At 43.6% G+C, this 27,220-nt stretch overlaps 1 protein-coding gene across 1 annotated transcript in view; it reads left to right on the plus strand.

The window, feature by feature from the left end:
• The window catches only part of CPPED1 (calcineurin like phosphoesterase domain containing 1), an 813,834-nt gene extending 789,533 nt beyond the window's left edge, over window positions 1-24,301 (plus strand). Inside the window, exon 4 of the mRNA XM_078663165.1 lies at window positions 23,793-24,301. Within this exon, the coding sequence (XP_078519291.1) occupies window positions 23,793-24,022 (230 nt within the window). The 3' untranslated portion in view covers window positions 24,023-24,301. The remainder of the gene's footprint in view (window positions 1-23,792) is intronic.
• The last annotated feature ends 2,919 nt before the right edge of the window (window positions 24,302-27,220 follow it).

The following is a 27,220-nucleotide window of genomic DNA, read 5'->3' on the forward strand; positions in this document are numbered from 1 at the left end:
ATGCACTGGGACAGGAACAGACTAATTTGCATATAGCCAAGTTCTGAGCTGGGATGGTGCAGTGAGTTAAAAAACGGTGATGGATCAAGCCCTGATCTTTGGACTGGGTAAGAGTGGTCTGCTTAATTCAGGCACTCTGTTCATCACCACCCCCTTTTCTGAATCATTTTGTCCACCATAAGCGTGGAAGGGTATACTCAGATGTGAGTCCCTTGCTCATTGCACCATCAGGATTCAAGCAAGCCGGGCCGACGACGCCTGAAATGGCAGAAACCGGTCCCCGGAAGCTTGTTTCCTTCCCAGTACAAGAATTGGCTTGGTAGTTTGGTTTGCCCTGTTCCCATCATGCACTGGGACAGGAACAGACTAATTTGCATATAGCCAAGTTCTGAGCTGGGATGGTGCAGTGAGCTAAAAAACGGTGATGGATCAAGCCCTGATCTTTGTACTGGGTAAGAGTGGTCTGCTTAATTCAGGCACTCTGTTCATCACCACCCCCTTTTCTGAATCATTTTGTCCACCATAAGCGTGGAAGGGTATACTCAGATGTGAGTCCCTTGCTCATTGCACCATCAGGATTCAAGCAAGCCGGGCCGACGATGCCTGAAATGGCAGAAACCGGTCCCCGGAAGCTTGTTTCCTTCCCAGTACAAGAATTGGCTTGGTAGTTTGGTTTGCCCTGTTCCCATCATGCACTGGGACAAGAACAGACTAATTTGCATATAGCCAAGTTCTGAGCTGGGATGGTGCAGTGAGCTAAAAAACGGTGATGGATCAAGCCCTGATCTTTGGACTGGGTAAGAGTGGTCTGCTTAATTCAGGCACTCTGTTCATCACCACCACCTTTTCTGAATCATTTTGTCCACCATAAGCGTGGAAGGGTATACTCAGATGTGAGTCCCTTGCTCATTGCACCATCAGGATTCAAGCAAGCCGGGCCGACGACGCCTGAAATGGCAGAAACCGGTCCCCGGAAGCTTGTTTCCTTCCCAGTACAAGAATTGGCTTGGTAGTTTGGTTTGCCCTGTTCCCATCATGCACTGGGACAGGAACAGACTAATTTGCATATAGCCAAGTTCTGAGCTGGGATGGTGCAGTGAGCTAAAAAACGGTGATGGATCAAGCCCTGATCTTTGGACTGGGTAAGAGTGGTCTGCTTAATTCAGGCACTCTGTTCATCACCACCCCCTTTTCTGAATCATTTTGTCCACCATAAGCGTGGAAGGGTATACTCAGATGTGAGTCCCTTGCTCATTGCACCATCAGGATTCAAGCAAGCCGGGCTGACGACGCCTGAAATGGCAGAAACCGGTCCCGGAAGCTTGTTTCCTTCCCAGTACAAGAATTGGCTTGGTAGTTTGGTTTGCCCTGTTCCCATCATGCACTGGGACAGGAACAGACTAATTTGCATATAGCCAAGTTCTGAGCTGGGATGGTGCAGTGAGCTAAAAAACGGTGATGGATCAAGCCCTGATCTTTGTACTGGGTAAGAGTGGTCTGCTTAATTCAGGCACTCTGTTCATCACCACCCCCTTTTCTGAATCATTTTGTCCACCATAAGCGTGGAAGGGTATACTCAGATGTGAGTCCCTTGCTCATTGCACCATCAGGATTCAAGCAAGCCGGGCCGACGATGCCTGAAATGGCAGAAACCGGTCCCCGGAAGCTTGTTTCCTTCCCAGTACAAGAATTGGCTTGGTAGTTTGGTTTGCCCTGTTCCCATCATGCACTGGGACAAGAACAGACTAATTTGCATATAGCCAAGTTCTGAGCTGGGATGGTGCAGTGAGCTAAAAAACGGTGATGGATCAAGCCCTGATCTTTGGACTGGGTAAGAGTGGTCTGCTTAATTCAGGCACTCTGTTCATCACCACCACCTTTTCTGAATCATTTTGTCCACCATAAGCATGGAAGGGTATACTCAGATGTGAGTCCCTTGCTCATTGCACCATCAGGATTCAAGCAAGCCGGGCCGACGACGCCTGAAATGGCAGAAACCGGTCCCCGGAAGCTTGTTTCCTTCCCAGTACAAGAATTGGCTTGGTAGTTTGGTTTGCCCTGTTCCCATCATGCACTGGGACAGGAACAGACTAATTTGCATATAGCCAAGTTCTGAGCTGGGATGGTGCAGTGAGCTAAAAAACGGTGATGGATCAAGCCCTGATCTTTGGACTGGGTAAGAGTGGTCTGCTTAATTCAGGCACTCTGTTCATCACCACCCCCTTTTCTGAATCATTTTGTCCACCATAAGCGTGGAAGGGTATACTCAGATGTGAGTCCCTTGCTCATTGCACCATCAGGATTCAAGCAAGCCGGGCTGACGACGCCTGAAATGGCAGAAACCGGTCCCGGAAGCTTGTTTCCTTCCCAGTACAAGAATTGGCTTGGTAGTTTGGTTTGCCCTGTTCCCATCATGCACTGGGACAGGAACAGACTAATTTGCATATAGCCAAGTTCTGAGCTGGGATGGTGCAGTGAGCTAAAAAACGGTGATGGATCAAGCCCTGATCTTTGGACTGGGTAAGAGTGGTCTGCTTAATTCAGGCACTCTGTTCATCACCACCCCCTTTTCTGAATCATTTTGTCCACCATAAGCGTGGAAGGGTATACTCAGATGTGAGTCCCTTGCTCATTGCACCATCAGGATTCAAGCAAGCCGGGCCGACGATGCCTGAAATGGCAGAAACCGGTCCCCGGAAGCTTGTTTCCTTCCCAGTACAAGAATTGGCTTGGTAGTTTGGTTTGCCCTGTTCCCATCATGCACTGGGACAGGAACAGACTAATTTGCATATAGCCAAGTTCTGAGCTGGGATGGTGCAGTGAGCTAAAAAACGGTGATGGATCAAGCCCTGATCTTTGGACTGGGTAAGAGTGGTCTGCTTAATTCAGGCACTCTGTTCATCACCACCCCCTTTTCTGAATCATTTTGTCCACCATAAGCGTGGAAGGGTATACTCAGATGTGAGTCCCTTGCTCATTGCACCATCAGGATTCAAGCAAGCCGGGCCGACGACGCCTGAAATGGCAGAAACCGGTCCCCGGAAGCTTGTTTCCTTCCCAGTACAAGAATTGGCTTGGTAGTTTGGTTTGCCCTGTTCCCATCATGCACTGGGACAGGAACAGACTAATTTGCATATAGCCAAGTTCTGAGCTGGGATGGTGCAGTGAGCTAAAAAACGGTGATGGATCAAGCCCTGATCTTTGGACTGGGTAAGAGTGGTCTGCTTAATTCAGGCACTCTGTTCATCACCACCCCCTTGTCTGATAAAAAGACATGCATAGGTCTGCGTTGGCCTTTTTACGCTAGTTTTTGTCAGTCTTCTTCCCACGATGTTAGTTTTTCACTTTTAACTAGCATCTTAGATATTAGTTTTTGTGGCAGCTATACTCTGGGCTCCTAAACGTTAAGTTGCAGTTGTCACGAAGGGAACCCATTGAAGGTTCTTTTCCTGAAGACCATGCTTAATCAGTTCCTTGAGGGATCCATTAGGGGCCAGCGTAAGCTTAAAAAGTAGCAAAGAATCGAGCTTTCATCATTACTGTTTGCTTTTTCATTCCAAATTCTAATCGTATTTGGGATGATGTAAGTTAGAGTTGGCATGAACTTTACTTCAGTTACTTTGCAGATGCTTTTAAGGTCAGAATAGCACATTATTTGACAGTTTCTAGATGCACATAATCACAGACAGACAGATATTTTGCAGATGCACGAGATAAGTTGCATGTGATGCCTAAACATATTAGACTTGGAACTACCTCCAGGACTACATCGTTCTTAGTAAATTTAAAGTTCGATATGTTGGAGGTCTTGTTACGCCTGGTGCCACAAACCACAATTTTTGTTTATAGTTGTTTACTGCTAATTTGTTTACCTTACAGTACTGTGCAAGAGTCTCTAATCATTGTTGAAGCCCTACAGCAGTATGGTTGAATAGTCATATATCATCTGCATATTGAAGACAATGGATGTGTGTGCCAGCCAGTTTGTGAGGAAAGGCGCGAGCTGAGTCTAATGCGTCATTTATATCTGCCACATAGAGGTTGAACAGGAAGGGGGCTAGCATACATCCTTGTTTCACCCTAATAGTGGCCTATATCTTGCGTCGTGACTCGCCTTGCTGATGTTTTCACTTGGACATAAGTTCTAGTTTAAATGCTCATGATTGCTCTGAATAGGTTTCCTGAAATGCCCCAGTTGACAGTTTCTGCCAGAGCCTCGCTTTGTCCTCTGTACGAAATGCTGCTACGTACAGTGGCAGGGCATCTTCGATATGGACAGTTTGGACAAGAGAGGGAAGAATAATTAAGTTATTCTCTGTTCCATGATCACGTCTAAAACCGGACTGAGTAATAGGGATTAAGGCCTTCAGTTGTGCTCATTCCTCTAGCTCATTGTTCAGAGATTTTGCAAAACATTTGCCCTCAATGTCCAAGAGGGCAATTAGCGTAAAACTGGTTAGTTGATCGTTTGCACCCTTTTCAGAAATTGGGGTTAATACGGCACCTCTCCAGCTGTCAGGCACTTCATTTGTCACAATGCAATTATTAAAAAGAGGTCTTAGCAAAGAGGCCCATTCCCAAAGCGCTGATTTAAATAATCTGGTTGATAGACCATTTGGTACTTGTGCCCCTCCAGACCACAGTGAAGCCACTAGTCGAGTGATCTTGTTTTTTTGTGCCATAGTTTTCCAAAGTTTAGACTTTTTCTTCCTCTTCTTAAACTAGAAGGTAGAAGGACACCAGACGGAATGTGTTGAGCCATCACTATGCTAATAGGGCTTCACCTTGACTATTGTATCTCTCTAATGTTGGGATTAATAAAAACGTTATGCAAAACCAAGCAGCCAGACTAGGCTCCTTGGCTTCTCGTGTTACAAGAGCTAAGCATATTCACATGGAGCTTCACTTGCTCCATATCTTAAAGACAGTCTGTTTCAAAATCCTCTGCATTGTACCAAGTGCCTTTCTAGTTCTGCACCAGCCTTCTATGTTTCCAGAACTCTAGATATGCTCAAACTCACTTACTTTGCTCTTCATATTTTTCTCTTCTAAACATTTCTTACTTTTGAACAAGAAATGTGTACTGATGATGGAGGCCATTGGCTCCAATTGCCTGCGGGAAGGAGTTGTTGCAAAAGTCTCTGGATCCAGTCCAGTGCTTTGGAGATTAAAAAATTGAAAAGTCTGAGGTTAGAGCACTCACCAGAAAGATCATTAGTAAAGGTAAGTAACTTAGTCTGTGAGTGCAAAGTTTGAGTAAGTAAAAAAGTGAGTTCACTCTTTTAAATTGACCTATTGGCACACCTAATTTAAAATGCTCAAAAATCTTTGTAACCCCGTACTTACATGTGCACTAACTTAATATGGATCCTCATGTTGGCCATCCTTTGCATCTGAAGCTAAAAACAACTTTTTGTTTTTTAAATATTATTCAAAGAAAGATTGACACATTTTGCTACTATTTCCAGCAGCAAACCAGAGGTCCAGCTGCTTGGATCCAGCCGTGAGGGCAACGCCTTTGCGGACAGTGCTCTCTCCTTGCTGCTGGGGGACGGGCGCGGCCAGCGGCTCCATTTTCACGCCGTGAGGGCAACGGCTACGAAAACCACAACACCCAGGTGCCCCGGGACCCGCGTCGCACTTCCGACGCCACCACCTGCGCCCGGAGGCGCTACAAATCACTAGAGCGTCTCCCGCCCCACGGGACGCGCGCGGGCAGTGCCGGGCTAAGCCCGGGCAAAGGGTGGGCCCTCAAAGGGCAGGCCCTCTGTGGCCCTCAGAGGCCAGAGGAGGCTGGGCTGGGCCATGGACCTTGGTGCTGTATCTAAGGACCTATGACCTAAGTGAGTCCCACTTAACTGTTATTAGTGTAAAGTGCTTGTGAATAATCATTTCTGTTACTTGGATAGCTTTGTAGGATATATGCAAGTTTGGACTATGTCTATGGCCAAGACAAACAAAACTGCATCTGGCCTGGGAAGCATGGACAATTACTTGGTAAAAAAGGTGACCCAAATTAACACCGAGCGTAGGGCCTCATTAGGTCGAGGGAATCACCCTGATTTACATGAAGAGCTGTCTTTCCCACTGGTGGATCTGGCTGTAACTGATCTCCTGGATCGGGGCAACGGGGTATCATAATGGCCGAAGCACAGGTTCATGTTGAACCGAATGAAGACCTACCTGATATAACTAATGATACAGCAGAAGAGCCACCACCCTCCTCTAGGCCAGTGAGATTATGCAGAAAGGCACAAACTAAACGTGGAGGAAAGAACAGCAAAAAAAGAGTAGAAAAAGGCCATTCAGCCCCAAATAGTGTTGCAGTTATAATTGATTCTCAGGAAGGTAAAAGTGTGGACGGTACAAATATAAATATAAATTCGGAGCAATTTACCCTTCTAATCCATACGATAGAAGTAAAGATAGAGGCAAAAATAGTAGAGCTGATGAAACCCCTGATTTTCAAATTAGATACTGTGGCCCTAGAAGTCGAGAGACTGGGTGGGCTGCTAGCAACACACCTGGCCTCAGCCGCTGCAGTAAGTTCAATAGCGGTGGATAAGAGACCAGTTGCTGAGGGGCAGGGAGCTGGTAGAGTGAACTTACAGCAAACCAGCCAGCTAATATCTGTAACTGAGCCAGCCCCACTTGAGTTTACCCCTCCAATCACTCAGAATAAAAAGGCCACAGTAGACCCGGAGGGTACGCCGGCTCCTATGTATGCAAAGAAGAGCCGCCATGCTAACCTTCCTCCTGATTGCGCACCATATGTGGTTGTTCTCACAAATGTTCCCCCCCACTGAGTGTTATCCTCTTCAGTCCTATGAGGAATCCCATGATTCATTAAAAAATAGAACAGTTTCATGGTTGAACAAAAACTGTGGGTTTCCAGTTACATTTGCTGACCAAGTACTGTCAGCAAGGAGGGTGAAATGGATTGGAACATCCAGAAAGACAACAAATGGGGACTGCATAATTGTCAACTTCAAACATCCACAACATGTTGCTACAGTCCTATTAAGAGCGGCTTCTTTAGTTTATACTATGAATAGTATATATGTACGCCCACTTGGATACTTCTATACCCACTTGATTAAAGCCCCACTGATTCCTGGGTCATTTAGACCATTTACTCCTATTCAGCCACCGACCCCCAATGGAGCATATTTGTACAATGTTGGTAACCAGTGTGGGAATGGGTTTAATATTGCAACACAAAATAGATTTGACACACTTTAAGGTCTTGAGTCATGTGATTGACGTGAGGAATCTGTGAGTCAGGGAAATGACAGATTGGAGGAAGTGGGATGTACAGAGACAACTCGTGTAAAAACGAGGCAGAACAATGTAATCTCATGGAACATTGCGGGCCTGGGCACTAAGATGGAGGATTGTAACTGGATCAGTTACATTAAGCAGTATCAAATCATCTGCCTGCAGGAGACCTGGTCTATTGAATGCAACCACTTTCTCGAAGGTTACAAGGCTTTTTATGTGCCTGCAACTGCAACTATTAGGGGCAGACCCAAGGGGGTAATGGTCACGTTAATTTCTGTTGCATTATCCTGCAAAGTACGTAGAGTCTCAACATGCAATACTGGAATTATTGGTCTAGGTTTATTGGGGGAAAACTGTATGGCCGGCGTGGTTAATTTTTATAGTGCTATTAATTTTTGTCCAGCCCTTAGCCAGATAGCAGCATTGAATGCTTTCATTAGTAGTGCAATGAAGGACTGCTCGCATAACCTTTTGATCATGGGTGATTTTAATGTTCATCCCTGTGGGGATCCCCTCTTTAAATGTATCAGGGATCTGCACTGTGCGCGGTCCGAGGGTTTTCACCTAGAACACACAATTGAGGGGGAACATTTAAATGATATGCTTAATGATCTGGACTTAACGGCGACAAAGGCACTGATGGATCCTACTATGCTTTTAGAGACACCAACCTTTAAGGGTCACGGGAGGGGAACCTTCATTGATTACGTATTTTTAACATCATCAATGCAGTCCTTTGTGGATTCCTTCATTATTGATGATAGTGAATTTAGTGATCACAACCCACTCACTGTACACATGAGGGGCCCATGGTCAGTCAAAGAGGGATTGAAACATGCTGTAGGTAGGATGAGTACGACATTGGGAGACGGCGATTAAGATGGTCCAAGATCACCCCAGACCTGCTGTACAAAGAGATTAAAGTTGCATGTGCAGATGAGATTATGGTCTATACCCAGCCAAATAATGTCCTTAGTGTTTTTCAAAATCTATCGGTTAAGGTTTCAAAGCTGTTGTCAGCCCCTATAAAGAAGTTGGAGATCAAGGGACCTAAATGGTTTAATCATGAATGCTCAAAAGCAGCCAGAAATGTAAGATTAGCACTGGCTACCAAGCCAAGAATAAAGGCAAAAGTTCAGCTATGCCGGAAGAATAATAAAACTATTATTGCCAGACACAAGAAATCCCTTAGGGAAGAGGCACGGAGTGAGATTATTGATACCACCACTCTGCAGTGTAGCACTAGATTCTGGGCAGTGATGAGGAAACCTTTTTTGGCCCAGGAGCAGGGTGACGGACTAGAATGCCACATACCTAATGAGGTCTGGGAAGAACATTTTACGAAATTGTATTGTTGCTCGTTGGATGAGTCTTACAATACTGCCCCTTCTGTCAGTGGTGGTGAAATGATTAGCTTCAATAGAGGTGAGGTCATCAAGGGCATTGTGGGACTAACAGCTGGGAAAGCCCCAGGCCCTGATGGGATCCCGCCGGACTTATTTAAGTCCGAGCCCAACTTCTGGGCACCTATATTAGAGTCTGTTTTTAATGCTGCTGGGAAAGAGGGTTGTCCGCAATCATGGGGTGTTTCTACAATTGTGCCGGTTTTCAAGAAGGGGGACAAAGGTATTCCACATTGTTACAGACCCATTTCATTAATAGACTCTATGGTTAAAATTGTAGGAAGAATGGTACTGCAGAGACTATCTGATTGGGCAGAGGAAAAACACATTATGTCCATTTCCCAGTATGGCGTCTGTAGTGGTCGCTCTACAACAACTCAGTGCCTGAATCTCTTTTTAATTTTAAGTAAGTACACTGTAGTGCAAAGGGGCACCATCCATCTCGCCTTCATGGATTTGTCCTCAGCCTTCGACTGTGTTAACAGGGGAAAGCTGTGGCAGTCCATGAGGGTGAAGGGGGTAGATAGTGGTCTGGTTGGATTCTTGGCTGATCTGCATAATAACACCAGAGCTAACGTGAGATACTCCCAAGATCTGAGTGTAACGAATAATTTTACCATTGGAAAGGGTGTTCGCCAAGGATGTATCTTGGCCCCCTTCCTTTTTAATTTTTACATCAATGAGTTAGATAATGTGCTTCAGAACGTCCAGGCAGACTGCCCGAGAGTTGGTAGGCGGGGAATTCCTATACTCCTGTACGCAGATGATGCGGTTTTAATTTCGAGAAGGGACTCCAATCTCTCCTTAATGCTTTTAAATTGTTCATGACAGATAGAGATCTTTTGGTTAACAACTCAAAATCATTTTTCATGCAAGTTGGCCAGCAATCAAGAAGGATCTTCACCTTTAAAATTGATGAAACTGTAATCCCTTTAACTAAAACGTTCTCTTACCTTGGGGTTCTTTTTGATACCAAACTTAATTGGGCCCCTCACTTTGCAAAAAAGAAAGGAGAACTTGCGAGGGTCAATGCTTCCATCTTTAATTTTGCTGCCAAATTGGGGAAAAAAACGATTTGTGCTATGCTGAAATTGTATATTGCAAAGTCAGTGGCTACTGCTATTTATGGGAGTAAAATTTGGGGGTATGTTGGTGGTGAGCACCTGCAGATTGCTGAAAACTTCTTTCTGAAGCGTCTCCTGTGTGTCCCAGTAGGCACCCCCAATCTTGCTGTACATGAAGAGTTAGGGATGCAATATCTAAGTGACTTGTTTTGCCTATGTCCCATGACTTGTTGGCTAAAACTGTGGTTGAACCAGGATATACCACTAACGCATTTGATTGTGAGGGACCTTTTGAGTCAGGATAAGACTATGTGTACCCCTTGGTTAAAATATCTGAAATCCAACTTTGCTAGGCTTGGCCGTCCAGAACTGTTTGAATACCCAAGCCAAATTATAAAAGGGGATCTGCAGCTCATTAAACGGGCCTTCCTGCTGGATAGGAGGATCCAAAGGGAGGATGTGGAGCTTCAGAAACAAAGCGTGAGGAAATTTGTCATGCTGAAAACCTGTGAAACCATAGAACCGTACCTGGCGGGCTCATTGACCTCCCTTGAAAAATGTCTCCCAACGAGGTTCAGGTTAAACCTCTTCCATCATCTGCTGATTAGACCAAAAACAGACATTTTTAATAAATTGGCAGCACCCTGCGGCTGCGACGAAAAGTCTCCGCAGGACATGCTGCATTTTATATTTTATGTAAGTTTTATGAATTCCCACGCAAGCGCTACCTGGTAACACTTTTAAAAAAAACTTAATTTTAAACAAATCAGACCGGCACTAATGTATTTACAGCTTTTGCATAATGACAGTATCGTCCAAATCAAGGAATTTTTTTAACTAACTGTTAAACTGAGAAATTGTCTGTACCAGTAATGACTCACTGTGATTTTGTATTATTTATATTTTTCATTCTCTGTTTTGACCTTAGTCTGTGGAAGAAAGCAAATTTTTTCACTTTTATGCACCTTACACAATATGTGTTTACATCTTTTTGTGTGATAAGATTTTTATATTGTATATGTACTTTTATGGTTTGCAAAATAACCGAAATAACGTTTTATTGACTTGACTACTATTTCTCTATTTCTATTTTTCGTGAAGCAATAAATTGCCATTCTCAGTGGATTTTTCCTCTTGCTGGCTCTTTCATAATGTAAGAGGGATTTAGCTGACTAGATGGAGTTCCGTGTCTGGGGGTCATATATGTTCAAGTTAGCTAACAAGACTATGCATAAATTAGGAGATATAGCGCTAAAACGTGCATTACCATAACAAGCAGCGGATGAATATAATTGACAAAGCGCCACTGAGTTAATGGTGTGTCAAAGGTTCTTGAAAAGCTGCTTAAGCTGGGCCTGAAGGAATACATTTGAACATATTTGAGATGTTTAAAATACATTTCTCTTATGTAGTATTAATTAAAATGGGCAGAGGCATTCACTACTAAGTCCAAGTTAAACATTTCACAAACCAGGTTCTTTTGCCCATTTATTGATTGCAGACAATGTCCCGCCTCGCTTTCTGTGCCACTTCAACCATATTCGCTCTACCAAGTTTATTTATGTTGGTTTTTAGTCATTCATTTTTGTTTTTCTGAGTGTGGATGAGAATGCGGTGACAGGTGTGAAAAATTTTCTGGTTCTAGGATGGAAAATGAGTGCCCTACAAGCACTTTGTGTGCAGTTCCCTCTATATCAGCAGTGGCTCCTCTGCTACGGCGGAGGAGCATTGCCCCCTCCGCCTCAAAACTACAGGAAAGGAACAAGAAAGCGATTATAAATACGTTTTATTTTTCCTTTCCTGCCGAGACTTGGGGATGGGACCTGGGGGTGACAGGCACTGAGGGTAGTGGTAGTTGCACTGCCTTTACTGCTCATGGCGCTTTGGCCGTCCGTCTCAGGCTGCCCAAACCCATCATGGGCAGTGAAGTTCTCTCCAACCCAGCTGCGTTGCTGGGTAGGAGAGAGCAGGCTCAGGCTCCCGTCTCCCTGGGAGCGCAAATTCAGAGTGCTCAGGCCAATCCTGAGGTTGCACTCATGATATGAAAGCAGCCTCGGATTGGCCGCAGTGGAGTCTGGAAGCCTGTATCTGCGAGGAGCAGAAGAGCGAAACGGGCGGGCTGCAGGTATGTTTTTTTAAATGTATTTTTTATTTTGTCCCGTACCACCCCGCCAGCCGTCCCCACCACTCCTTCGCTACTGCTCTAATATATATATATATATATATATATATATATTCACTGAAAAAAACATTAGTTTCAGGCACGTTATAGTTAGGAATTAGCATTTAAAAAACCTTAGAAATTCGAAGAAAAACCATAGGTTTCAGGGGTGTTATAGTTAGCTGGAAATTTCACTTCTACAAAACCATTGAAATTCCAAAGTTATAGTTAGTTCAGCTAACTATAACTCGCGCGGCCGCAATGCACTGCTGATGATGTCACATATTGCATCACTGATGACATGGTCAGTGACATCACTCATGACATCACTCATGACATCTCAAATGACATCACTCATGACATCATCCAGTGAATGTGTGTCTTTCTGAAAATAAATATTTTTTATATATGTATATCTCAAGGTCGATGGAGGAATAAATGGGTAAATAAGTGTCTAAATGGATGGGTTCTTTTTTGTAAAATTGATTGTATAACTGACTGATTAAGTGTATCTTAGTGAATACATGGGTTAGCGAGTAATGTTTAAATATGTAAATATCTGCATCAGTCTCTCACTTTGTGTATAAGTGGCTGCATGGGTTGGCGAGTAGCTACATGAGTGTCTATATGGGTTATTAGTTGGTTTTTTGAGTATCAGTTTGAATGTCTGAGTGTCTCTATGGTTCTGTGGGGGTATTACTTAGCGCATAGATGCATGAATGAGTGACTAACTATTTGTATGTCTTGAAGACAGCATGAGTGCAGGACTGTATGGGTGGATGAGTGTGTGTATGGGTGGGTTAGTGAGTGATTGACTGTCTCAATAGTGGCTTTATGAGTAACTACATATGTTTTAAACTAGTATATGTGAGTATAGGTGTATATAAGTGAATATATGTGAGAGTAAGAGATTGGAAGAGTTCCTGTATAAATAAGTATGTGTTTCTATAAGTGATTGTTTAAGAGAGTAAGTATGTATATGTTTCTGTAGAAGTAAGTGTAGTGGTGTGTGTATAACTGTATATGCAAGTAAATGGATGTTTGATTTTTTATTAGCATGAATGACTATGTGTGTGAGTAACTCTATGAAAGAGTGGCGGTGTGAAACAGGATGTATAGGCGTATGAGTGCATATGATGAGTGAGTACATGTATGAGTGACTATATAGAACTGTTGGTGAATGAGTGGGTGAGTATGTAGATCTTGGAATTACTGAATAGTTTGTTGTAACTGGTATTGGTATGTCCATTTTTTTGAAAATGTTAGTTTCTATTTTGGAATGTGTATATCAAAGGTTATATTAGGGTGAGAGGAGGTCTGCCACTCTATTACAAGGATAATGTCATCAGTGATGTCATTTGAGATGTCATCAGTGATGTCTTGAGTGATGTCACTGACCATGTCATAAGTGATGTAATATGTGACTTCATCAGCAGTGCATTGCGGGCGCGCGAGTTATAGGTAGCTGAACTAACTATAACGGTGGAATTTCAATGGTTTTGTATGAGTGAAATGTCCAGCTAACTATAACGCCCCTGAAACCTATGTTGTTTTCTGCGAATTTCTAAGGTTTCACTGCTAATTCCTAACCCTAACGTGCCTGAAACCTATGTTTTTTCAGTGAATTTCAAAGGTTTTTTAAATGCTAATTTCTAACTTTAACGTAACTGAAACCTATTGTTTTTTTGTGTGAATTTCCAAGCTTTTTTAAATGCTAGTTTCTAACTATGCCTACAGAGGTAGCACATGTGAAGAAAGAAGAAAAAACACACAGAAAGGAGAAAAAGAAATGCAGAAAGAAGCAAAAGAAGTCCTCAAAGACGAAGAAAAGTGCAGGAAGAAGGAAGACGTGCAGAAAGAACAAACAGAGGAGCAGAACGAGGCTTTGTTGCAAAATTATCCTGTACCCTCAACTTTTTTAGATGGGTACTGGTGGTAACTGACTCTGACTAACCAGTCCTTGAGCCAGTGCTATGCTAAAAGGCACTTAGAATACAGTTAAAACACCTACATACACTAGGGAACACTATGCGTTGGGGTACCCCTGTTATTAGCATGACCTCCTCTGTAAGCCCCTAGTATATAATAGGGCAGGGGGATTACAACTACCTCTTAAAAACACGCCACAGGGCGCGTTTGCACACTGGGGAAGGGGGGGGGGGGCTGAGCTGACGTGTGCAAACACGCCCTCAATCTGTTTTAATTTGGAGGATAAAGTCCCCTTGAATCCTGAGTGTCGCTTGGGTACAACTAGCCCATCAGGTATCTCTAGTTAGCATCACAGAGCTGCGTTGCAGAGAAAATAGGCACGGCCTGGACCACCTCTCTGCAACGCAGCGCAGTAGCTCTTACTGGAAGCACCTGGTGGACTTGTTGGCCCCCATGAGCCCTCAGGATTGAAGGGGATTTATTTCCCCAACTTAAAACGCGCCATAGGGCGTGTTTCCACGCGTCACCTCATGCCCCGTCCCCTCTATTTGCCGCTGTGTATACACGCCCTGTGGCCATTTTATGTTGAGAGATTGATTCGCCTTGAATCCTGAAGGTCCCTCTGGGCAAATTAGCCCACTAGGTACGTCCAGTAAGCACCATTGCAGAGAGGTGTAAAAAGGAGCACAGCCTGCACCACCTCTCTGCAACGCAGCGGCGCTTACTGGAAGCTCCTGGTGGGCTAGTTAGCCTTCAGGGTCCCTCAGGATTGAAGGGGAATTATTTCCCCAACTTAAAACGCGCCATAGGGCGTGTTTGCACACATCACCTCATGCCCCGTCCCCTCTATTTGCCGCTGTGTAAACGCACCCTGTGGCCGTTCTAAGTTGAGAGATTAAGTCCACTTGAATCCTAAGGGTCCCTAGGGTCAAACTAGCCCACTGGGTACTTCCAGTAAGCGCCACAGAGCTGCGTTCCAGAGAGGTGTAAAAAGGGGCATGGCGTCTGAACACCTGTCTGCAATGCAGCTCCCTGGCGCATACTGGAGATACCTGTTGGGCTAGTTGGTCCTCAGGGACCCTCAGTATTGAAAGAGAGTTAATCACCCAACTTAAAACGCGCCACGGACGTGTTTGCACAGTGGTGAAGGAAGGAGCCGTGGCCTGAGGTGACATGTCTGCAAACACACCCTGTGGCGCGGTTTAAGTTGGGGAATTAATTCTTCCTCAATCCTGAGGGTCCCTGGGGGCCAACTAGCCCACTAGATACCTCCAGTATGCACCAGAGAGCTGCGTTGCAGAGAGGTTTTCAGAGGCCATGCCCCTTTTTACAACAACCTGCAGCGCAGCTCCGTGGCGCTTACTGGAGGTACCTGGTGGGCTAGTTGGCCCCCAGGGACCCTCAGGATTGAAGAAGAACTAATTCCCCAACTTAAAGTGCGCTATGTGTTTGCACACATGTCAACTCAGGCCCCGCCCCCTCCCTTCACCACTGTGAAAACGCGCCCTGTGGTGCATTTTAAGTTGGGGTATTAACTCCCCTTGAATACTGAGGGTCCCTGGGGTGCAACTAGCCCACCAGCTACCTCCATTAAGCGCCACAGAGCTGCGTTGCAGAGAGGTGCAAAAAGTGGCGTGGCCTCAGAACACGTCTCTGCAACGCAGCCCCTGGCACATACTGGAGGTTCCTGGTGGGCTAGTTGGCCCCCAGGGACCCCCAGTATTCAAGGGGAATACATTCCTAATATTCTTGGCCCTGGGGACCCCATCCCCCAGGGCCTACCCCTAAATTCTTATTTTTTACAACATTTTGGGAAGGGGCCTTGGTCATGTACATAAAATACTTTCGTTCTTTGCCACAGCTTTTGGGACTTTTACAACTGCTGCTGCATTTCGGAATTGTCACATTGTTTCTTCTTGAAGCCTCTGATTCTTCACTGTCAATAATTCTTCAGTGCCTCTTGATGCACATGTCCTGCTTTTGTTGATGGTCACTGATGACATAATGTCATTGAAAATGCAGTCTCTGAGAGTGAAAACACCAAGCCATCATCATGCAAATAATTCACATTGGCCTTCACGTATAAAGCACCAATGCCATGCCAATTAAGCTCAAAGCATGTTCAGCGCCATCATCATGATGCAAGTAATCCAAGTAATAAAGCCGCCACTGGGTATACAGAGAAAAACAAATGGCTCTCAACTCAAGAAAGTATATGACACACAGAGTGAATGAATGAATGTATGTGCTTGCTAGCCAATGGCGTTTCGACCTCTGTGGCCAGCTAAAGGCCAACATCCTCCACCTGGGGAGCAGAGAGAGCATGTATGAAAAATCGCCAGCTAGTCCCCATCTGAATGACTTTAGGTACAGGGCTTGTAATTAAGCATAGAGAACCTGTGGAATGAGCAACACAATTGTGTCTATCGAGCGAAGACTGGCGAGTAAAGTAGAGCAAGGGCTCTCTGCAGTGTGGCATATGCAGGATATAGGGTGGTTTCCAGTGTGGCCCCTACTGGAACTCTGCCTGTGAATTCTGCATAACAGCCTGAAGTGAAACAAGTTTCTTGTCTGCTTCAGTATGCAAGGTCTCTGCATTAGTTGCCCATTTACTCCTAAAGGGCCGGAATTCAGTTCCCCGTTTATTGAATTTTCTGGTTTATCAATTTAATTGGGAAACCTTCAAATGTGGTCATTCTAGGCTGCATGAGTAACTTCCATTACGCATTGGTTGCCCCGGTTGAGGCATTATACATTTGCTGGGATATATTTGACAGGAAATCTGTTTCTTACCCCATAGCAAAACAAACATTGACAATTGGAAACAATACTGCTTGTAGCAAGCAGGGTCTAAAGACAAATGAGGAACAATGCCAAACGTGTAAGATTGAGTATTACCATTCAGAATATTTTCAACATTTATTAAAACATATATTAAAATTAATCGCCACAGATAATTAACTCAGGGCCCCATTGGAACCATACGCTGAAGACTTCCTCCTTCCCTGGTTGCACACATCCTCACTTTATTCAATTCCCCACTACTTCGCACAGCATCTGCTCTTGCCCTTTCCTAGGCTTGCTTTTTGTTTTTTAATCCTCTTAGTTGCTTGCATATATAGAGTGTACAGCTCTGGGTTCCCACACTTAGGAGGACTTCCCAGTGCAACCAAGAGTGCAGAATCGTTTTGGTGGGTCAATTAAATAAAGTTTTCTTTACTTTGTTTCAAAGTAGATAAAGGCATTTGGACCTCACTTAATGGACCAAATCTAGCTAACGTTGTATGAAGTGAAGTGTACATTTACCTCTGTGAATCAGGAGCAGAGTTTCTTATCCCACGCTTGTAATGCATTGTATCATTAACCAACTTAATGGTAATCGGGTAATCAAGCACAGGTGGATAAAAGTCGGAGTCAGCCGACAGTTTGATCGTGAGCAGGGCAGCGCCTCCTCCATACGCCCTCATACCGTAGCTGTAGGGCTGACTTTAAGGCGGTACAACTGGTGCGGCCGCACTGGGCGCTGACCTGGAAGGAAGGCACAGGCCTCAGGGGGACCTCTGTGTTTAGCAATAACTTACCATTTAAAAACACCTGCTGCAGAGTATCATGTGCATCCAGCTTTCAGGCAGCAATGAAAATGTCAAGATAACTCTTGTGTGTGTTTAATGTCCCCGCTAATGAGGGATGTCGGAGTTCCGTCTAGCTTTGGTCTTGACTCCCATTAAGTAGCACAGAGGGTTAATATGCCTGCTGCAAAGAACAGGTTTGTGTTTTATATAGCTGAGTGGATTAGTAAAACGTGATTTTACCAGCCTTTAACCCCATCGCCGTGGGGCTAATTCCCCCGCGGCACGGGAGGGAGGGGGGCCGCGCGCGGCGCCGTGGTGCTGATGACAAGCTGAGCTCGTCATGGCCACGCCTGCTCAATGGAACGCCCAGCACAGCGGGGTAATTATCCCCGCGTGGGCGTTCTTCGGAGGCCATGACGAGCTCAGCTCGTCACCAGCACACGGCCACTGTGCTGCATGATGAGCTGAGCTCGTCATAGCATGCAAGGTGTTAAAACAATTTAAATGTATGTGAAAGGGGGCTATGGAGAGATGAGGGGCACTTTTTCTGGGTAGTTGTTAGGGATTCCAAGGAGGAGGTCATTTGGGGGGGGGGGGGGAGTTGGCACAACCGGCGCTACCAGCGCTAAAGCCGGCCCTGCCTAGCAGACTTAGAACAACAGTTCGCATTGATGACGTCAAATTCCTGCAAAAGTCTCGAACATTTTTTTCCTGCTCGCTATAGAGAACTGTTTGGTCTGAAAACCATTCCGCAGTTCCTGATTCTGAGCTATCACTTACAACAAGTCGATCAGGGGCTTACATACCCCTTTATCCATGAGCCAGTGTGTGCACCCATGTGACAACAGCCACTAATGATAAACACAGACATTAATATAGTTCATTAATGTGCTCATATATGCTGCATATGATTCGCCCGAATAAACCAATTTCCAATGTTTTCCACCATCTGGCACAAATTGTTTCAGCAGGATGAGGTGAGGAACAGATTAGACACAGCCTCGGGGAGCTCGCAATCTGAAGCCTGGTATGGAAAGCTTTTAGCTTCTGTTTTCATGCTTAATTCTATTTGAGAAATTATGGGCTTTTATGCCTAATTCACATTTCTAAACTGCACTGTTTGTGAAGCGATTTGCATTAATTGTGAAAGCTATTCACAGCAGCAATAATTAGATGTACAAGGGCATTCCTGTTTAAATTACATTCCACATTTGTCAGCATGCACAGCGAAGTACATTAGTGGATATTGCTGAAATAACTGTCATGCTTTTGTATCTAAATTGGAAGTCTTAAGTACTTTTTATGTTACTTAGGTTTTTATCCAGCTAGTTGGTACAAATGTACTTAATTCAGTCATATCAAACAATGCTCTATAATTTATAAAGATAAGCTAACTATATTTCATGCGCACACAGAGCAGTGAGTGCAGATCTTTTGTCTAAATGTCTTGCTACCCTGGTAAAACTAAATGTTTTCTTTTGTATTAAATATGCAAGCTTATTATTGTAAATTAGACTAGGAAAGTAAAAGAGGATGACTTTCAAACTTGGGCAATTGTAGATTTTACACAATCCCAAAATTTACTGTCTTCTGTCCTGCACACGTAATATAACCTAGGTGCTCCAAAATGTCATATTTGCTCAAAAATCAAATTATGATTGCACGGATGATGCGGAGCTTGAGAACATTCAATCCATCAAAGTTTGTTAAAGCGCGACTACTCATCCGTGAGGGTCTCAAGGTGCTGGCGCCCTCCAAGAAATTTAACCAGAGTGTGATTTAGAGTAGGGCAGAAAAGGGACATCTGTCAAAAAAAGACACATTCCTCTGGGTTTTGTCACTCTGTTTGTGGAGGGGAGAAAATACAATGTTGAGAATGCCACGGGCTCAGACATAGGGAACAAAGTCTTGGTGGCTGTCACCTTTAAGAAAATGGCCAGGGATTAAGCTGCCCAATAAGAGTGCCAATGCATCTCCACCGTGCCTCTTCAGTGCGAGTCTGAAGTGGTAAGTAACTAGGGCGGTCTCGCACTGATTACTGGATTCTGATAAAAAATCCATTACATTGTGGCAGACAACTGCCATCATGTCAGCGACATTTTTATGTGGGTTTTAGTTGCGTATAACTATGTTGAGGGTGCATTTTCAGACCATTGAAGGCGTAGCATAGCGATGCAGCAATGGCACTGTCAGGAGGGGACTGAGGAACAATGGGGGCTGCAGTCACAAAATTCTAGGCGTCAGGGAGTGGAGCCAGTGGCAGTGGAATAGAAAGTGGTCAGCCACCACTGAGTTTGTTTCATGGACGCCACCACGCGTCATGCCAGTGGGAACTGACTTGAGTGCAAAATACTGACCAATGTAGTGAAAAATAAGTAACCTTTTTGAACAGGCCAATGGCTGTGTCAGTGGTGGTGCCTCCACTGCATTGTTGATTTGTTCACCAATCTCTTAAGATGAACATGGGCCCCTGATCTCAAACTGTTATTCATAGTTAGTCTTAATTTATCACTTTACAGAGTATGCAGCAGGAATAATGTAGGTGAGCTAATCATTTCATGGGACATCTGAAGGGGGGGGTCCAAAAGCCTCTCTGTCGTTATATTTTCCACAAATAAATCCAAGATGTGAGTAAAAGTTGTCTTGTAAATGAGAAAGATAGAGCATCACAGAAATGATGAATATATATATATATATAAATATATATATATATATATATATATATATATATATATATATATATATATATATATATATATATATATATATATATATATATATATATATATATATATATATATATATAGAGACACACAGACATACATTTAGTGGCAATTATTGTTACCTGAGCTAACTATACCTTACGCCCCCTCAATGCACTGCTTATGATCTCACATATTACATCACTCATGACATAGTCAGTGACATCACTCATGACATCTCAAATTACATCTTACATAACATCACTAATGCCTCATCCCGTGACTGTGTTTCTGAGACTTAAAGATATATACTAAGCTACACCATAAGTTAAATTACTATTTTCCTGTACTAGTAATTTGTCAGTGAGTGGCTGTGTGACTTTCTGTAGCAGTGTGCAAGTGGATGTCTGAGTGGCTCAATGGGTGTGTGAGTCGCTGTGAGAAATGCTGTATGGATGTGTTAGTGGGTATGTGAGTAGCTGTATGGGTGAGGAAGTGGCTGTGTGAGTGGCTGTATGGGTGTGTGTGTGAGTGGGTGTGTGTGTGGCTATATGGGTGAGTTGGTTGCTTTGTGGGTGGCTGCATAGTTGTGTGAGTGGCTGTATGGGCGAGTGAGCAGCTGTTTGAGTGTGTGCATAGGTAAGTGAATGGGTGTGAGTGGCTGTGTTAGAGAGTGAATGTATGAGTGGTTGTAAAGGTGAGAGAGTGGGTGTGAGTGGTTGTATGGATGAGTGAGTGGCTGTGTCAGTGGCTGTAGGGGCAGGTCAGTGGGTGTGTGAGTAGCTGTATTGGCGAGTGAGTGGCAGTGTGAGTGGCTGTATGGGTGAGTGTGTGAGTACCTGTATGTGTGAGTGACTGGCTGTGTGAGTTTCTGTATGGGTGATTGCGTGGGTGTAAGGGTATATGAGTGGGTGTGTAAGTGTCTGCATATCTGTAAGATTGGCCAAACACCAGTGCTGAAATTGATGTGACATTGGTCATCTGAAGACAATACAAATAATATTCTCAGAAAACAAGGCCTAACTCTCCATCTCCTTCTAGAAGAAAACAAAAGAGGAGAAAAACAGAGAGTTGTGTAATTTCTGAAGACTCCTGTTCTAATTGTACCTTCAACTCTATCAGCAGAAAATGAAGGTGTCCTTTAGAATTTAGCAGAATGAGGTAACATCCAGAAATTGCTTTTGCTGCACCTCACAAACCTCACAGAGTTTCAATAGGAAAGGCATTTTTGTTTATTTAATAACACTGGGTCAGCTTCACAAATCTGCATAAAACTTACCAAAAAATAAAAGGTCACCCACGTTGGTTCCTGCATGGAAAGATTTGTGCCAGTATGTCAAGCGGAACAAAAAAATGGGTGGGGGAGACCTAAACTCCAATTTCCCATGTTAATTACCATAGAAAGTTAGAATTTTACTCAGAAAGCATGCTTTTTGTTATTTGGTATAAATCTGTTCAGAATTTTTTTATAATTATTGTTTAAAAAAGTAAGATATTATAGTTATGTCATTAATGTCATTTGACATATCATGAATGATGTAATATGTAAAATTATAAACATTGCATGACGGTGGTGAAAGATCTAGTTAGTTCGCTGAACTATAACTGGTAAATTTCACAGTTTTGTTGGGGGTGTAAATGTTAGCACTTATCTCATTTCAACACCTAATTAAAATTCCACTTTAAACTTTGTTCTATTTTTCAGTATCTATCTATCTATCTATCTATCTATCTATCTATCTATCTATCTATCTATCTATCTATCTATATATATATATATTTATACATACGTATATATATACACACACAGGCTTGTATGTGTGTGTAGAAGTGTCTATGGTACTCATTCTCACATATGCTGCTTCACTAATAGTCAATGCCAGCCAAAGATATGAATGAACTTACCAATTGGGAAGTCTCCTATACCACTGCTCTCAACATGTTTCTGCTCATGTGAAACTACAGGCATTCATCAAAATCTCATGCTAAGCATGCCTTCCATTTTAAGATAATCATTTATTTAAACAGTGTTTGTGATGGGTAACAGCCTTGACATTAACTATTGTGATCAATTTAGTGCTGGTTACATTATTATATCATCCACACTTTACAATTCAAGGAGCATGATGTAAAATATCTAAGAGTAAATCTATAATAAATTCTCATTTCAAAGTGCACGCCTGAGCACAACAAATTATCTTTCAATATATTTGCAGAATGCATAAAAAATAAAATACAGTGAGATAAAACATCTTTACGTTTGTAACTAATTATTTACCGTTTAGCTTCATACCTCATACTTCATTAGGACTATATAGAATTGCTGACAAATGATAAGTTCATATTTCTCCTTATTCTTTTACTGATAATCCTTTCTCCAGTGACAGCATCTTACCTTTAGGTATCTATCCCCATGTGAACGTTTGGTTACTAATCTCAAAACCTGGTTGAATTTCCAGATGAAGAGTTACAAATGGTCATATGGATCCTGTTGCTGCACATAAGGAATTTTGAATAACGACTCCACTGCTGTTGCCAAAATGTCAGGATGTTCAATAGCATCCCGTGACTTCTATTAAGTGCCCAAGCAACTTGTGCTGATTACCTGGGTAAAACAAAACCACAATAATGCATGGGGAATTACGAGTATCGTGGGGTTCTAATTTTCCCAGATGCAGTATTACTGCATTATTATGAATGCTACAGTTCATATTAGGGAGTAATATTAATATTGCATGTTATCTACTTTCAGAGCTGCAAAACGACTCAAAATATTGTTTTTCCAATCGCAAAAATGTTGTCGGAATTAACCATCTAGATCTTTGCAATCATTTTGTACACATTGTAATACTGACCAGTGGCGGGTGGTACAGAATGGGGGTGGCCGGGCGGGAGAAAAAAATTAAAATTCACTTACTTCAGCACGCCGTCTCTGCCACTGCGTCTCTCCTCTGTCCTCTCCGTCCTCTTCCTGACTTCTGTGCGAACAGAAAGCAGGAAGCGCCCAGGCTCCCATACGCCAATCACAATGCTGCCTTGCAGAGTTGTGATTGGTCTGAGCGCCGTTGGTTGTCACACAGAGGGGGACAGGGAGCCTGTGCATGTTCCCCACCAGGCTGTGTATTACAGCCTGGTGGGGAACATGCAAAGTGTGCATGACTCTTTGGCCGGCCAACCGCTATGCGCGCTTTAGAGTGCAGCAACCACTCCTCCTCCCGACGTAACAGGAGCCCCACCCGCCTTGACCTGGCTGATACTGGGGAATAAAATGATAATAACTTCTGTTATTATCATTTTATTTTTCCTTTTACACTGATACCCACTCATGTTTCCTGTAAATCTGGATCAGCGGTTATTTCAGAATGTGGACCTAGTAGATTTTCTTTCGATTTTTCTACTTAACATATGTAGTCCTTGGTCCAAAAGAAAGTGCAATGAGCCAAACATATCTCTAACTGCCCATTTGTAATTAGGAAGGATTTTATCCTTTTACCATAATACGTACAGCACCTAGTTTTGGAATAAAGGTACATATTTTTGATGCTCTTTATGTATTCGAAACTGAGTTCATTTTAATTGTAAAACCTAAAGTGAAGCATCATTTAGTAAGATAAAGTGTCCTAATTTTAATGATATGACTTCTGTGAAACAATATGTATGTTTGTCTTTTTTCCCTGTAGGAATTGAAGCTGTTTTCTCTGGGCACTATCATAGGAATGCTGGCGGAGTCCACAAGGGTCTTGATATGGTGGTTACATCAGCGATTGGATGCCAGCTTGGTGAAGACGACCATGGGCTTCGGGTGGTAGTTGTCACCGCTGATAAACTTGTGCACAGATACTATAGCTTGAAGAAACTCGGAGACGAAGGAATACAACAAGACCTCTTGGACCTGATGAAGCAAAAGTAATAGACGGCTCTTTGCGTTTTTTACTTTGATGCTCGCCTTTCACAAGCAAAGATTTACATTAGAATAATCGTAATAAAGAATGCATAGAACGGACACCAATTAAGTGATTTTTAGAAATAAAGTTTTTTGCAAATATTCCAGTTTATCTGTCATTACACCTCACTGGAATTCAGTGTATGCGCTTCCATTTTCTATCAGGTGCGAAATAACAAAATATTAGAAAAATATGTTGTTCATTTAATTTTGTCGAATAAAACTATATTCACATTTCTAAAACAACGTACTGTGTAAATTGACTTCAGTATACTCCGAAGTTCTCATCCATACTTCCAAATATATATATATATATATGTTTCGTATTCAATTCTGATCATTGCAAGGTGGGGATCCAACCCAGGTCCACCACATCTCCAGTGGCGAGCGGTCTCTTGTTTCCATATATGTGCAGTTGGGCTGCTGGTCTGGCTCGTCAACGTCCTCGACCAATAAATACAAAAGTTGCTTGTTTCGTAGCATTCCAGTGGCGAGTTTCCTAATTTTGTGCCGAACTGCCTTCCAAATGATATGGTATCAAAACGTTGAAAGTACAATCCCTAGCACAAAATTTGTGTAACCCTCAATATAGTGCAGAATATGCACCCGCCTTTTGTAGTCGGCAGCTTCAATACAGGCCAAGTTCCCCCTGCCCCTAAAAAAGGTCGGAGGTCACCTGCACACAAACACATAGCAGCCAGTGTCTGTTTGCTGTGTAATTTTCTCTGCATCCTCTGCTTAGTTAGTTAATACACTGAAGACAGCCTTTTAACCAGTGGCAGGCGGCCCATCATAAATGGAGAAAATCTGGAATAAATACACTCACTCACAAACCAGGCCTCTGTGATACATAACCATTCAGCTTGCTAAAATTCCCTCCAGGATTCGTATTATGTATGCAGCGCTTTTCAAAAGGTGTGCCAAGCGCTAACCGCTAAAATGCGCGGTATTATGGTGAATGCGCTGCTCCCAGGGCTGCTGCGAACTCGCGCTGCCCTGGGGCAGCACCTTCAAGTGAAAAACAGAGCAGCTGCTTTAAGGCCGCTCCATGTTTTCACGGTGTAGGCGGCACTTTTAAAGAAGATTGGCGATCCCCTTGCAGGCGGGTGCTGTGAGTAACTGCACCTGCCTGCAAGGGGATGTCTGGGGGCCCATGTTTCAGGCAACGCATTGAGAATCTGGAACTCACTTCCGCCTCAGCTCTGGACCACCACCTCTTCCCGATCCTTCAAAGCTGACCTCAAAGTTCTCCTTCTTCAAAGACACTTCCAAATCTAATTCACGCCCTCTCTATTCCCTGAAGGAAGTTCTTCCACTATAGGAAATTCTGTACTCCATGCCTATAGAAGTGCCTTCCCAGTGTGTTATTGTGTTTTGAGTGTCTGCCATTTACTGCAGTTTTATACCTCTACTTGTATTCTGTACGCTTTTATTATCTCCACACATATCACTTTTTTACGTATCGTTTGTTACCTCTTCTTGTATTTTGTTTTCGTTTGATTCATGCACAATTGTCACCTTTGCCTCATGTAATGTAACGTTTGCTTTTGTAACATGCCTCTTGTAATGCTACTGTTCCTATTGTGAAGCGCTCTGACACCTTCGGGTAAAGTTCGAGCTATATAAAAACGCATAAATAAATCAATGGGACCCCCCTATCCCACCGCCAGAGGGCTGCAATCAGGGGGCGCACTAACAGTGCGCCACATATGGGGCACGCTCAGTGCGCCTCCAGAGAGCTTGTTTGCCTCTGCGCCTGTGTATGTAATACAGCAGGGGCAAACGGGTTCCCTCCAAATGAGCGAACACCTTGCGGAAGCACTGGCGGTGTATGTGTGCCAGCACTTTCAGCATTACAGAAGTGTCTGTGGCTCCTTCTGTAATACAAAAGCGCCCGAGGGCGCGCAAAGCGGGTGCAAAAGCCCATTACGCCCCCAGGGCACTTATATATTACGGCCCCAGGTGTTCATCACAATTACATCCAATGAACCTTCTACCCAACTTGCAAATGAGTTCGCCAGAATAGGTGACCTCGTCCTTTTATCGATATAACACACATACGTTTATAAACATTTTATGTGACCCTTGTGCACCTTTTCCTGCCTTGCCTCAGGTGTAACTCGAGGATTCAATTGACATTTTACAGCGACGTTTCTTTCACAATGCTAGCAAGTATTGCCATTTTTTATATTTTCTTAATTAAAATGTTCGTATAAATATGACTACATTCTTGGCTGCTTCGTCTAACAAAGGTCTAAAAGTTCAGCATTAGCCAATCGGCACCCACATCAAGTTTTTTGACCGAGAGAGCCGGGCCAGCTTCCAGTATATTGGTTCCTGCGACACACACACACAGCTGTTTGCCTTCCTCAGAATAAACATTATCTTTATTGAACAACACTCTAACTATTGAGAGCCTTTCTATTCCTAAAGGCTAGTGCCAATTCCGGATTACAGATGGCTGTAAGAAATAAAGTTGGTTAAGAAGCTATTTGATATTTCCCTGCGGCTGGATCCCTGCAGATGAAGGCCGATGAAATCCAAGGGATTCATTTATTGTTTGGCAGGAGGCCTGCCAGGTCAGCAGAGGCCTGTCCTCCTCTCTCACCTGGCAGAAGATGGCGTAATATATTCAGAGGCCTCTAACAGAGCTCTGTGATGAAATCGTATCCGAAGGTGCAGCAGATGTGCTTTCATTAAACTTGAATGCCAAGCAGGTCTCGTGTTTTTTAGGCTTGCTCCGCATTTTCTTTTTCTTTTTCTGCACAAAAACACTGAAGTGTTTTTGTTTTTTAGGGAAGAAAGTCCTTGATGCACAAGATGTGTTTTTACTGCATCTCTGAAACGTTTTCATATTTTTCTTCCTGTGACTGCCAAGCTTCGCATTGAGGACCCTGGAAGGTAAACAAAGACAAAGGTTGTCAATGTGAGTTTGTGGTGCAGTGGTGAAAGGACAGCCATGTCAAGGATTTTTAACGTCAGAGCAGGGCCGGACTGGTAAATTCGGGCACCGGGCAATTCCCCCGGTAGGCTGGATGAGGTGGGGGCCGGTTTTGTGCCAGGGGGGCCGTTTTTGTGCCAGGGGGCCGGTTTGGAATTGGACCCTGACCCTGGTGACGGTCCGCGACCCGAGTCAGTTCAGTAGCAGCTAAATCTGCTGCATAA

The sequence above is a fragment of the Lissotriton helveticus genome, chromosome 10 (genome assembly GCF_964261635.1).
Source record: "Lissotriton helveticus chromosome 10, aLisHel1.1, whole genome shotgun sequence".
Taxonomy (NCBI): Eukaryota; Metazoa; Chordata; class Amphibia; order Caudata; family Salamandridae; genus Lissotriton; species Lissotriton helveticus.